The sequence below is a fragment of the Mirounga angustirostris genome, unplaced genomic scaffold (assembly GCF_029215605.1).
Source record: "Mirounga angustirostris isolate CCGP_5_RB_7025 unplaced genomic scaffold, mMirAng1.0.hap1 SCAF_12, whole genome shotgun sequence".
Classification (NCBI taxonomy): Eukaryota; Metazoa; Chordata; class Mammalia; order Carnivora; family Phocidae; genus Mirounga; species Mirounga angustirostris.
Window position 1 is genome coordinate 50,482,365 of NW_026991720.1, and position 14,108 is coordinate 50,496,472.

Sequence of the window (14,108 nt, forward strand, 5' to 3'; positions counted from 1 at the left end):
TAGCTAGGAAGAAAAGAGTCATCAAAGATTACTGGGCTTGTGTTAAAAAAAACTCAGAAGACAAGCTGAATATTCCCTCAAGCTAAACATAGGCCAATTTAAACATCAAAAAGAGTAGTAACTAAACTAAGTATACAGAGAGGAAGTATTACAAGAGACTTTAAAACACAGCAATTTGACTGCATATATGCAGTGAGATAAACCTTAAGGACAAAACAAAACAAAAACAAAAACAAAAAAACCACCCACCAAAAAACTAGTTCATGGTAATCACACCCAGTAGTGTTGGTGCACTTATTCTCAGACTGTAGTATGTGTACTGTGGGATAAAGCGAATGAGCAATTATGTGATATTCTAACATTCCCAGTGTTTTTGAGAAGTGGGATACTCAGTACTCAGAATGGAGATAAAAGAGGTTAAATAGGGGCGCCTGGGTGGCTCAGTCGTTAAGCGTCTGCCTTCGGCTCAGGTCATGATCCCAGGGTCCTGGGATCGAGCCCCGCATCGGGCTCCCTGCTCCGCGGGAAGCCTGCTTCTCCCTCTCCCACTCCCCCTGCTTGTGTTCCCTCTCTCGCTGTCAAATAAATAAAATCTTAAAAAAAAAAAAAAAGAGGTTAAATAAAAACCTTGTAATTCTGAATTTGAATGGGAAATAGCAGTATGAATTCATGATATGGTTTCCTTCAAACATACAACAGAAAAACATATCCTAGCTCTGTCTACCTGAAAGGTATAGCTAGAAACAATGATCAATCTTGTGACAATGTGCACTCCTAGTATTATGGTCTTAAAATACCATTCACTCTAAAAAGAATCAGAGCTTCTTGAAGCAACAGCTGATATCTGGCCTAGAAGAGAAAATGTACAAGAGGAGCCCGGAACATCTGTCATACCAGATAGCAAGGAAGCTGAGACTAAATAAGGTCTCAAGGGCCAACTTGAATAAGCTCCTATTGGTCAAAGATGGGACAATTTGAGCATCAATAAGAATGACCATATCTTCTTTTTTTTTTTGTAACGTATAATGTATTATTTGTTTCAGAGGCACAGATCTGTGATTCAACAGGTAGCAGGAGGGGAAGAATGAAGGGGGGAAATCGGAGGAGGAGATGAACCAAGAGAGACTGATGGACTCTGAAAAACAAACTGAGGGTTCTAGAGGGGAGGGGAGTGGGAGGATGGGTTAGCCTGGTGATGGGTATTAAAGAGGGCACATTCTGCATGGAGCACTGGGTGTTATACGCAAATAATGAATCATGGAACACTACATTAAAAACTAATGATGTAATGTATGGTGATTAACATAATAATAAAAAAAGAAAAAAAATAAGAATGACCATAATAGAGTAACCACATCAAAAACTCACATCAGGTGCTCATAATGAAACTAAAAACCAAAGAAAACAAACCTTATTTGATCACCTGTTGCATCTGGGGGCTCTCAGAACAAATTCTATTATTCTGAAAACTGACCCATCAAAAGGAAAGTATAAGCATATACCCTGACTTTCCTATATGAACTCTACTTCAGAGTAATCAACTAATTGATGAGGAAAAGTTATTTCTTAGAAGAACTCTAGTTTATAAATTCAGAAAGAATGACAAACTTGAGTGTTATCATTTTACAATCCCTAAAAAATAAGTGATCCAGGCAAAGATGAATAAAACTTGCCAAAATCAGTAGGTAAAAAGCTACTGGAGAACTTTACAGATCAGGCTCACAACATTTGAACCCACTGATTAATCTTATCACAAAAAAAGAGAGCCTTCCATATGCCTCATAATGTAACAAGGCAAGAAGTATCAATTATTAATTATTCTTGGGAAAAAAAAGTAAACCTATATCTGTTCAAGCTTCTATCAGTTCACAGGGAATAGAGGGAAATGACACAATGGGGACAAAATTGGCAAAATCTAGACTGTGAAGCGCTCTATAGGATAACTGACCCAACTTTTGTTTTGTTTTGTTTTGTTTTTTGTTAGAGGAGGAGCTTGATCTCACGACCCTGAGATCATGATCTGAGCCCAAATCAAGAGTTGAATGCTTAACCAACTGAGCCACCCAGGCGCCCTAACCCATTTTTTTGAACAACTAAATTATAAGGTTACAAGAGAGGGGAGGTGGGGAGTGAGAATTTACAGATTAGAACAAGTAAAGGGATGTTTGCTTCCAGCTAAGATGTAGTAACAGATATCAGACTAACCCTCCTACCTGACAATGAAAACATGTGACAAAATGTTATGGAACAGTTTTTAAGACCTTGTGCACTGTGCATAAGGCAACAAAAGACTGATACCTCAGAGAAACAGGAAACAAATGAAGTGAACCCTACAACTACCCCAGCTTATTGTCTTGAAAGACCTTCTAGGCTTCAGTACACAAGGTGGAGCCCAGAAGGAGCCTACCCAACATTCCAAGTTAGCGTATACATATGCCCAGACTTACCAAGTTGTACACTTTCAGTATGTACAGTTTATTATATGTCAATTATCCTCAAGCTGGGGGGGAAAAAAGAAATTTAGAAGATATCAAGTAAATGCAACATGTTGATCTTGTATGGATCCGATTTGAACAAATCAACTGTAAAAAAAAAAATTCTAAATCTTGGAGAAATTCAAATATGGATGGTATACTGATGATATTAAGAAGTTGCTCTTGTTAATTTTTTTGTGTTAATGGTGTAATGGTTATGTTTAGAAAGTCTTTATCTTTTAGAGATAGATAATGAAGTATTTATGGTTGACATATCAAAGATTTGCTTTAAAATAATTCAGGTTAGGGAGGAAGTGAAGAGAGGGCTAATTGAAACAGAAATGGCCACGCATTACTGAACCTAGGTGATGGGAATATGGGAGTTCATTTTTTTCCTCTTGTATGTACTTTAAGTTTCCCATAATGTGAAAAGAGAGAGAGGAAGAACAAGAGAAAACATGTAACAGAAACTAAAAGTCAGAACTAACTACCAGTAGTAAACCTTATGATGAATATGCTTGTTAATGGTCTTGGAGCCCAATTTCCTCACTGATAAAATGAGAGTTGGATTAATATGTGTATTTTGATACTGCTCCATTTCATTTATATAGGGGGAATAAACTTGTGTGTGTTTTTTAAGATATTTATTTATTTATTTGAGAGAGCGAGAGAGAGAGAGAGAGGGAGGGAGAGCATTCCCTGCTGAGCACAGACCCTGACGCAGCACTTGATCCCAGGACCCTGAGAATATGACCTGAGCCAAAGGCAGATGCTTAACTGAATGAACCACCCAGGTGTCCCTAAACTCATGTTTTAAAACAAATAAAGTGAACAATGATTTTTAAGTAAAAGTCATACTGTTCCAAATCCTAACTATATCTCATGAATGAATTTTTATTCTGTAATACATCATATAGTGTATTTATTTCATAAATATGATTAGAATTAAACATGCCCAAAAGAAAAAAGAAAAAAAAATCTTACGAGTAAAATAACATCGTTAGCCTGAAAAGAACTGCTCACCGTCAAAAGCTTAGTAGTGATACCAGCATCCACCACTGCCTTGTGCATGGCACGTAATGTCTCTAGTTCTGGAGCAGCAATAAATACAACATAGGGCATGAACTCGGAAGTCCTCAGCACTTTCAGGGCCTGTGTAGAAGAACAATTACAAACCAATTTATATGGGATTAGAATTTGAATTATGTTACCCTTTAATTTATAATAAATGTTAACTAATCAAAATCTATCTGCCCTCTCACTAAGGATGAAGGATGTAATTTAATACTTGCCCACCTCTATCCTTTTGATTCCACACAGTACTTTTCTTTTTTTTTTTAAGATTTTATTTATTTATTTGCCAGAGAGAGTGAGAGACAGAAAGAGAGAGCACAAGCAGGGGGAGCAGCAGGTAGAGGGAGTGGGAGAGGGAGAAGCAGGCCCCCCGTGGAGCAGGGAGCCTGATGCTGGACTCGATCCCAGGACCCTGGGATCATGACCTGAGCCGAAGGCAGACGCTTAACAACTGAGCCACCCAGGCGTCCCCATACAGTACTTTTCTAAAATAGTGATCCATTAAATGTGTTCTGACCTCAGTCATACTACCCTTTAATCCTCTTGAACAAAGGAAAGTATTGAACTTAAAGATCCAAAAATTATCAAGAATGATGTAAATGCTTTCTATGTTACTTGTAGAATTCTGTTAATATTGAAAAAGCAGAAATAATCTCAGTGTCTATTGAGAGTGGTTATATAAATTAATATACATTTGTACTGTGAAACACTATTCAGTAATTACAAAGAACTAAAAAAGCTCTACAGTAACTGACATGAAAAGATCTTCAAGACATACTGTTTAATGGAAAAAAGCTAAAGAATCTATATAGAATTTTCCTATTTATGTAAAAAAGAAAAATAGGAAACCCATAAAAAAATCTAATAAAATTATATAGATATGTATCTGTATTAAAGCATACTAAAATGACAAAGATATATACCAAGGTATTAATAATTATCTCTGAGTAGGGAGGTTAAGTTGGGTTGAGTGTGGAGGGGTGAGAAAGGGTCAGTGAGAGAGAGGGAATAAGAGTGAAGAGAATGGTGTGTGTGTGTGTGTGTGTGTGTGCACGTGCAAAGGGGTGTGACTTTCTTTGTTCTTTATGTTGTAGCTTTGCTGAAATTTTAAAATCAGTATTTCCTAACACAATAATTTATGTTACTTAAACAAGTAAATACTAAACTTTTATCAAATTCTATTCCTATCCAAACCTCTATTGGTTAATTATTTTTTTTTTAAGTTTTTATTTATTTATTTATTTGACAGAGACAGAGAGAGACAGTAAGAGAGGGAACACAATCAGGGGGAGTAGGAGAGGGAGAAGCAGGCCTCCCGCGGAGGAGGGAGCCTGATGCGGGGCTCCATCCCAGAACCCTGGGATCATGACCTGAGCCACCCAGGTGCCCCCTGTTGGATAATTATTGATCAGAGATTTATTTAACTGGCTGTGGATGCATAATAAGGTTCTCTATCACCAATAGGTAATAGAAAGAGGCATCCTCACAATCTGAAAATAAAACCAAACAAAAACTTCATAGGAATTACGATTTTAAAAACAGCTTTGGAATCCATGCAGCTTACTTGTGGGTTGACATCCAAAATACAAGTTCGTCCAGTTTGGACAACTTCAAGAATAGAATCGATTTTGGTTCCATAGAGATTTCCTTCATATTCCCCATGTTCCAAATATTTTCCAGCTTTAATATCTGCTTCCATCTCAGACCGTGACACAAATTTATATGCCTGACCATCTTTTTCATCTTCCCTTGGTTTCCGTGAAGTAACTAAAATAATGTTGAGAATTTATACAAAGAGAACACAGGGTATTAAAATTGAGACTAAAATGCACAGGGTAGCTTAAGATTTTTCCATTTAGTTTGGGGTTGGCAAATTATGACCTATGGCCAAATCTGGTCTGCTTCTTATTTTTGTAAATTAAGTATTATTAGACTAGAGCTATGGCACATTTGTTTTATTACCTACGGTTTCATTCATTTTACAATGGTGTAGTAGTTGTGACATAGACCAGATGACCCACAAAGCCTAAAATATTTACTCTGTGGCCCTTGAATTAAAAAGTTTGCTGACCCCTGACCTACAGGAATGTTTTAAGAGGTAGTCCCCAATACACAGTTGATATTAAAAAAATGTGCTTTATAAAGTCAGCTTGAAACCTGAACATATATTTACATAGAAACAGTCCTAAATTTAGATTCTTAACTATGATGAGTCCTACTAAGCGTGGGATACATTGTAAGTGAATATCTTTTCCAGCTGCCACCAGCATTCCCCTTAAGGAATTTACACTTGAACACTTCCTAACTGAACACCCAACAAGTGAGCAAAATTCTATTTGTAGTTGGTATTATCAATCTTCTGAAACATATTTTTACCCACCAATTATCTATCCCTTTCTCCTCACCCTAACACCAAACCTTCTTCTAGCCTCTTGCTTATTGATATTCTGAAATGTGAACTGTTCTGTTCTGCAACTTGGTGGTGGATCTAGCCACACTTGATGTCATTATGTTCTATTAACTTCCTCTACTCTAACCTAAAGTATTTTTTTTTTTTCTGAGAGAATAACAGTAAACAGACCAAGTCAAAATTTAAAAGATCATTTTTGTCTGATAGCTTAGTTCTGAGTACTTCCAGAGATATACAACTCCTTTGCAACTTGGGCTAGCATAGGAAAGGAAATTCTCTTTCAAACTGTTGCAAAGATGTAGTTAGGTACTCTCTACAAATTTGTTAACACTGGCTTGGAAGAAGAAAAGTAATTTGTGTGTGTGTATGTTATTTTACAGTTTAGCCTTAACCATTTTGGCTAGCTCAGATATAAAATCAAATACTTACACATGTAGAATATCTGATGAAATCATTAAGCACATGCAATTAAGAAGTAATCCAGATCAAAAGTTGACAATATTTTGACTATGTGTAATAAGCATAGCACATCAAGAAAACTTTTATAAGAACAGAATGAACTTGAAATTTAAGCTCAATAATAAGAGTTTAATTCATAAATGAGATCATTAGGCACAACAGGACTCCTTTTCTTCCCCTGTTGTTTTGTGGCTCAGCCTTTAGGGTGATCATCCCAGACAATTGTGGAGACCATATATAAAGTAACTAAAGACATTCAAGATGCTATGATGCATTTTCATATTCAAAAATGTGTGATGTCCAGGGTTTCTGAAATTATTCACTAAAGGTGGTATGATAAAATGTCTAAGGCAATTTTAAACTCCCCCAAATAAATACATACTAGGACTTGGCTCAATATCTGTGAATATAATTTTAGAAGAGTACGGTTTTTTGGTGAAGCTCTACAATGAAACCATATATGGGAATGTGCTGCTTGAAATAAATATGTATAGGCACACATATTGCCCCCATCACCACCTGCATGTTGAGGGGATCTTAATTTTTGGCAAAATGTTTTTAGTTTACAAGCAAAAAATTTTAAAAGATTTTATTTATCTATTTAGAGAGAGAGAAAGAGTGAGCGTGAATATGAATGGTGGGGGGAGAGGGAGAGAGAAGCTCAAGCAGACTCCGTGCTAAGCGCAGAGCCTGACACAGGACTAGATCCCACAACCTGAGTTGGGATCATGACCTGAGTGAAATTGAGTCGGATGCTTAACTGACTGAGCCACCCAAACGTCCCTAGTTTACAAGTGAATTTTAACTACAATCTCATTCTCTAATGAAAACTCAAAGAAAGCAAGGCAAAACAAAAATCAAAACCCCAAAACTATATTGCCATATATTTAATTCCCTTTCCATCCTTAGGACAGAGAAATTAGAATAGGGTAGCTTCACTATAACTCATTTCTTAGGTTTATATGTTAAGCAAATAATGTGATTTTTTAGAATTTAATCATTATGGCAAAATTCTAAATTGTTATAGCTCTTCAAATTATGAAGAAACAACAAAGTAACTTTTTTTATTAATTAAACTCAAGACATCAATGTTAAACTGATAAGAACAGATACTACACTTGATCTTAGCCAAAAGGCCGAGAAGCGATCAAGACATCAATGTTAAAAAGCAAACTTGATTCATAAGGTAGCCTATCCCCCTGGATTAATAATTTTTTCTATTTTAGGATCATTTAATAATATATAAAGGAAAATCTATTTAAGATTTGATTTGAGAGAAAGAACAGAAAGAGCACAAGGAAGGGAGAGGGGCAAAGAGAAAGGGAGAAGCAGCCTCCCCACTGAGCAGGGAGCCAGACATGGGGCTGGATCCCAGGACCCCAGGACCATGACCCAAGCTGAAGACAGACACTTAACTGACTGAGCCACCCAGGAGACACAAGAAAAATCCATTTAACACAATGCCAGCATTTACCTCCTCCTTATGAGACTGACTTCCTTATTCATACCACCTGACAATATGCAGCACACTACTATGTATCAGGAATTAGGCAAACCTGTCACACTTTTGCAGTGTTTCTTTTTTGTGTTGATTCTGTGACTTAAAAAAAAAAAAGCTAGATGCTACATAAATGTGAATGATTTAAAGAGAAGTAAAACACACCTACATTATATGAAAAAGTGAGTTACCCTGATGTATGGATATACCTAAATCTTTCTATATAAAAATTCAGATTTGAATCCTCACTAAAATATTTATTTACTGCTGAAAGGCAGCATATCTTTCTAGAAATTAATTTGGCACTAAGAAATCAAGAAACTGAGACATCTATATATATTTTTTGATGTAATAATTTCATATTTGAGATTTATATATACACACTTCATCATCTCTGATAACAAACATAACTATCCAAATCATATAAATAGGCAGTAACACTATACTATATGCCAGAATATTAAGTTATTTACTTTTTTAAAAGGTTTATGATAAAATTGATCATTTTAACCATTTTTAAGTACACAATTCAGTGGCATTAGGTACATTCATATCGTTGTGCAACATCACCACTATCCATTTCCAGACCTTTTCATCATCCCAAACTGAAACTCTGTGTCCATTAAACACTGACTTCGCATTACACTCTCTCCTAGGCCCTGGTAACCACTACTCCACTTTCTGTCTCTATGAATTTTATTATTCTAGGTACCTCATATAAATGGAATTGTACAATATCTGTCCTTTTGTGTCTAGCTTATTTCATTCAGCATAATGTTTTCAAGGTTCATCCATATTACAGCATGGATCAGAATTTCATTCTTTTTTAAGGTTGAATAATATTCCACTGCCTGTACATACAACTTAGTTTACCCATTTATGCACTGATGGACATTTGAACTATTTCTATCTTTTTGGCTATTGTAAGTAATGCTATGAATATTCATGTACAAATATCTCAGTCCCTGCTTTCAATTCTTTTGGGTATATACCTATAAGTTGAATTGCTAGATCATATGTAATGCTATGTTTATTTTTCTGAGGAACTGCTATACTGTCTTCCATAGAAGTATACCATTTTACATTCCCATCAGTAATATACAAGTGTTCTACTATCTCTACATCTTTACCAGTACTTGTTATTATCTATTTTTTTAAATGTATGATCTCAGGGTGCCTGGGTGGCTCAGTCATTAAACGTCTGCCTTCGGCTCAGGTCATGATCCCAGGGTCCTGGGATACAGCCCCGCATCAGGCTCCCTGCTCTGCGGGGAGCCTGCTTCTCCCTCTCCCACTCCCTCTGCTTGTGTTCCCTCTCTGTCTCTCTCTGTGTCAAATAAATAGATAAAAAATCTTAAAAAAAAAAAAATGTATAATCTCCTAATGGGTATAAAGTGGTATATCACTGGGGTTTTGATTTGCATTTCCCTAATGATCAGTGATGTTCAGCATCTTTTTATCTGCTTATTGGCCATTTGTAGATCTTCTTTGGAGAAATGTCTATTCAAGTTCTTTGCCCATTTCTGAATTGGGTTGTTTGTTTTATTATTGTTGTAGGATTAATATTTACATAAAACATATGACAATGACTTGTGAAGAAAAAGCTCATGATATAATGTTCATTCATTTATTCATCAAATATTTCTTGGGTATATCCTATGTGCCAGACCCTATTCTAGATTCTGGGTCTACAGAAGTACAAAAGACAGAGCAGCTCTCTGTTCTCGTGGGACATATTCTTGAATGTGGAAATAGGTGAGTAGTTAAATAAAAAATAAGAATTTAAGTGCTAAAACATAACCACTAGGTACTGGGAAGGCTACTTTAGATGGAATGGTCAGTAAAGGCCTCTGAGAAGGTGAGATCTGAATAAAAAGAAAAATTCAAGCATCTGAAGATCTGGAAGGCAGAGTGTTCCACACTGAGGGACCAACAAGAACAAAAAGGTATGAAGGATAAGTTTGAGGAATCTGAAGAAAAGAAAGACCAGTGTGTTAAGTAGGAGAAAAACTATGGAAATTTTTATATGAATAATATGGTCATAATTCTATAATTACAAGTTTTTTAATTGTGTTCCTTGTATTTATAAACAGAACATTGAATAAGGTTTTTTTTTTTTTCTTTTTTCTTTTTGCAGTCTCACAGTAACCCTCAAGTCCCAAGTAGAAGCTAAAATGCCAAGGATTTATAGCCTCCTCTTTCAGAGTTTACTAAAAAGTGGCCAACTTGGTCCTAGGATCATCTGTCCACCTACCTCTATCTTATATATACTCGGAAAGGAGTCACTGAGGTTATAAATTGTAGGTTCAGGGCAGAATGCTTTATTTTCTTTTCCTTTACCCCATGGTAAAATGATTCTCCCTGATGAATTCTGAAAACCCATGATGACATATTATGGCAGCGGGGTGATTTGTACTCCCACTGTTTGGCAAAGCAAGAATGAGTTTCCTGTGGGGTGTGTGTGTGTGTGTGTGTGTCTGTGTTTGTGTATTCAAAAGATAGCCTGGCTGAACTGTACTGAAGGTATCCTGCACAGAAAAACAGAATGAAGGGTAGAGAACCAAGCAAAAGAGAATATGAAGTATGGGATTGGAGCTTGGCATTGGTCTCAAGGGGACAGCTGGAAATCATAATACCCTGGCCAGGGAATGGCAAAGTATGGAGATCTCTACAGAGTCTCCAAAGAACCTACAAATAGGCCTCAATGAAGAGACAGTATTTGGACATTTGTGACATAAAGAACTCCAGTCTCCAAAAGGCAAGATTTTACATGACAGCCCTTGAACCCCACTTCTTTCTGCCCTGACCCTGAAAACCAGAAGTAGCAGAGCAGGATGTGAAGGGAGAGTAATAAAACAAACTATACTCTTCCCCTCACAATATAGGTCCTAAGCCAAGGATCAGGAATGAGTTGTGAGGAAGGGAGAAACAGTGAACTGGATGCAACACTGAAGTTTTGAATTGGAGTAGCCTTTTTTTTTTTTTTAAACACCCAAAATAAAGTCTTATTTAGCAAAATGACATAGTTCTTATAACTGAAAGTGACTGGAAAGTTACAGAATCTTCTAGGGGACTGAGGGAAAAGTAGAGGGAAAGAAGATGTGACAGAGCATGGATGAAGTCAGCAGTTAGATGAAAATAAAAGTCTTTCCTGTTTGTACTCCCGAAGAGCTCATCCATCCAACAAACCACTTAGTTATATACTTGCCAGAAACAAATTAATCAAATAACCTAACTGCAAGGATACTAGGAAGTGAATACGCAGTCAATGTAAGAAAGGATTTTAGTGGCCTGATAGCTGTTTCCCCAAATTCAAGAAAAGATTTTAAATTAATGAATTGGGTAGAAGTTTGTTGAGAATACTTACACAGTTTCAAAGTATCTTTGAACAGATTACTTATTAATGACAAATAGAAGAAAAGTTACCTTTTACAGTGAAGAAATCTATCAGACATGCCCTAAATCAATAATCAAAGTTAACATCATCAGTAATGGGACAAACTGACAAGATGGACCTACTATGTAATGTTCAGAGAAGGATAAAACATGATTTATATTTTTCTAATAATGCATGATCTGAACCTAATCATGGGGAAACAATCAGGTAAACCCATGGTGAGGGACATTTACTTTAAGTGGATAAAATACTCCAACTAAAAGGCAGAGACTGGCAGAATGGATTTAAACAAAAAACCATGACCCATGACGGCTGTGCCCAAAAGACACATTTCAGATTCAAAGGCATCAGCAGGTTGAAAGCAAAAGGACTAAAAAATACCCCATATAAACAGACCTGGAGTGGCTATACATATATCACAAAATAAACTTAAAGACAAAGGAGTGTCAATCCATCAAAAAGATTTAAAAAAATACAAATTTAGATGCATCTAACAACAGAATTCCCAACACACATGCTGCAAAAACTGATTGAAGGGAGAAATAACTAAGTCAACAATAATATTTGGAGACTTCAATACCACACTTTCAAATATGGATAGAACAAATAGGCAGGAGATCAACAAGGAAATAAAAGGTTGAACAATACTATAAACCAACTAGACCTAACAGACATCTGTAGAAGACTCCACCCAATGGTAGCATAATACCCATCCTTCCCAAGTATACCTGGAACATTCTCCCAAATGGACCATACCTGAGGTTATAAAGAAAGTCTCAATGAGTTTTAAAAAAGTATAATCATACAATGTTCTTTGACCACAATGGAATGAACTGGAAATCAGTAACAGAAGAAATTTGGGAAATGCAAAAATATGTGGAAATAAAACAATATGCTCTTAAACAACCAATGGGTCAAACCGGAAATCACAAATGTAATGAGAAAATTCTTTGAGATGAATGAAAACAAAGACACAATACCAAAAATTATGAGATGTAGCTAACGCAGTTGTTTTTAGGGAACTTTATAGCTGCAAATGCCTATTAAAAATGAAGCTCTCAATCCAATAACCTAACATTCCACCTAAATAAAAAGGAAAAATAGCAAACTAAACCCAGAGAAAGAAGGAAATAATAAGGACTATAACAGAAATTAATTAAACAGAGAACAGAAAACCAATATAGGAAATCAACAAAAGCAAATGTTGGTTTCTTGAAAGAACACCAACAATAACAAATCTTTAGGGAGAATGACCAAGAAAAGAAGAGAGAGAACTCAAATTACTAAAATCAGAAATAAAAGAGGGGATATTCCCATGGGTGCTGCAGAAATTCTGAAACCCATTAAAAAGAAACAGAAAGCCTTAGAAGACTTATAACAAATAACAAGATTAAATCAATAATCAAAACCTCCTACAAAAATAACCCTGGGATCAAATGGCTTCAAGAGGGGGTAAACTCTATGAAACATTTAAAGAAGAATTAACATCAATCCTTTACAAACTCTTCCAAAAAATCGAAGTGAAAGGAACACTTCCCAATTCAGTCCGTAAGTCCAGTATTACCACAATTATCAACATTAGCAACATCATAAGAAATGAAATCTATGGACCAGTATCTCTTACGAATATAGCTGTACAAATACTCAACAAAATACTAGCAAACTGATTCTAGAAGCATATAAAAAGGATCATAAACCACGGCTAAATGGGATTTAGGAACACAGGAATACAATGAATGTAAAAGAATAAAAAACAAAAAATCATGTTGTCATCTCAATAAACAAAGAAAAAAACATTTGGTAAAATACAGTACCTTCTCATGATAAAAGTCAATGAACTAGGAGAAGAGAATTTCTCCAACCTAATGAAGGTTATCTACAAAAAAACTCACAGTTAACATCATACTTAGTGATGAAAGACTGAACACTATCTCTCTAAGATCATGAATAAGACAAGGATGTCCACTTTTGCCACTTCCACACTGCAGTGGAGATTCTAATCAGGGCAGTTAGACAAGAAAAAGAAATAAATGGCACCCAGTTTAAAGGAATAAGGAAAACTGTCTCTATTTGCAGGTAACATGATCTTGTGTATGGAAAATCCTGAGAAATTTGCAAAAAAATTACAACAAATAAATGAGTTCAGCAAGGTTAAAGAATACAAGATTAATGCACAAAAATCAGGTGTATTTTGGGGTGCTTGGGTGGCTCAGTCATTTAAGTGTCTGCCTACAGCTCAGGTCGTGATCCCAGGGTCCTGGGATTGAGCCCTGCATCTGGCTCCTTGCTCAGCAGGGAACCTGCTTCTTTCCTCCCCACTCAGGCTCTCTCTCTCTCTCTCAAATAATAAAATAAAAAAAATCTTTAAAAAAAATAAATCAGGTGTATTTCTATACACTTGTAATGAACAATGTGAAAAGGAAATTAGGAAAATTTAAATACTTAGGAATAAATTTGATAAAAAAAAGCATACGACTTGTACACTGAAAACTACAAATATTATTGAAGGAAATTAAGGAAGAATAAGCTATAAAGTGTTAGAGAGTTATGGATCAGAGTAGGACTACTTTATCCCCAGAACACTGAAGAGATTTAGGACTTTGAAGCAAGGAGCTAAAAACTGGAGGTGGGGGTATAATTATGCATACGGAGCAAGTTAATCTATACCTTCTCCCTCTTCATCTTGTTAGAGAACAGATTCAGCAGGGGGGATATCTGAAAACTCTTCTCTGGAAAATTTAACGGCTCCCCCCAAAAATATTTTATGCCAACTTTTTGGCTCCTCCAACAAAACAG

The 14,108-nt window shown here is 35.9% G+C and overlaps 1 protein-coding gene and 1 pseudogene across 5 annotated transcripts in view; both read right to left on the bottom strand.

Annotated features, from left to right (window-relative positions):
* Positions 1-14,108, bottom strand: part of PALS2 (protein associated with LIN7 2, MAGUK p55 family member) — a 132,206-nt gene that overhangs the window by 11,504 nt on the left and 106,594 nt on the right. For all 5 annotated transcript variants that reach the window (XM_064575158.1, XM_064575155.1, XM_064575156.1 and 2 more), the window contains 2 exons: positions 5,113-5,315; positions 3,498-3,626 (listed from right to left, as the gene is read on the bottom strand). In XM_064575158.1, the coding sequence (XP_064431228.1) occupies positions 3,498-3,626; positions 5,113-5,315 (332 nt within the window). The remainder of the gene's footprint in view (positions 1-3,497; positions 3,627-5,112; positions 5,316-14,108) is intronic.
* LOC123836211 (U2 spliceosomal RNA) lies at positions 7,451-7,565 on the bottom strand (annotated as a pseudogene).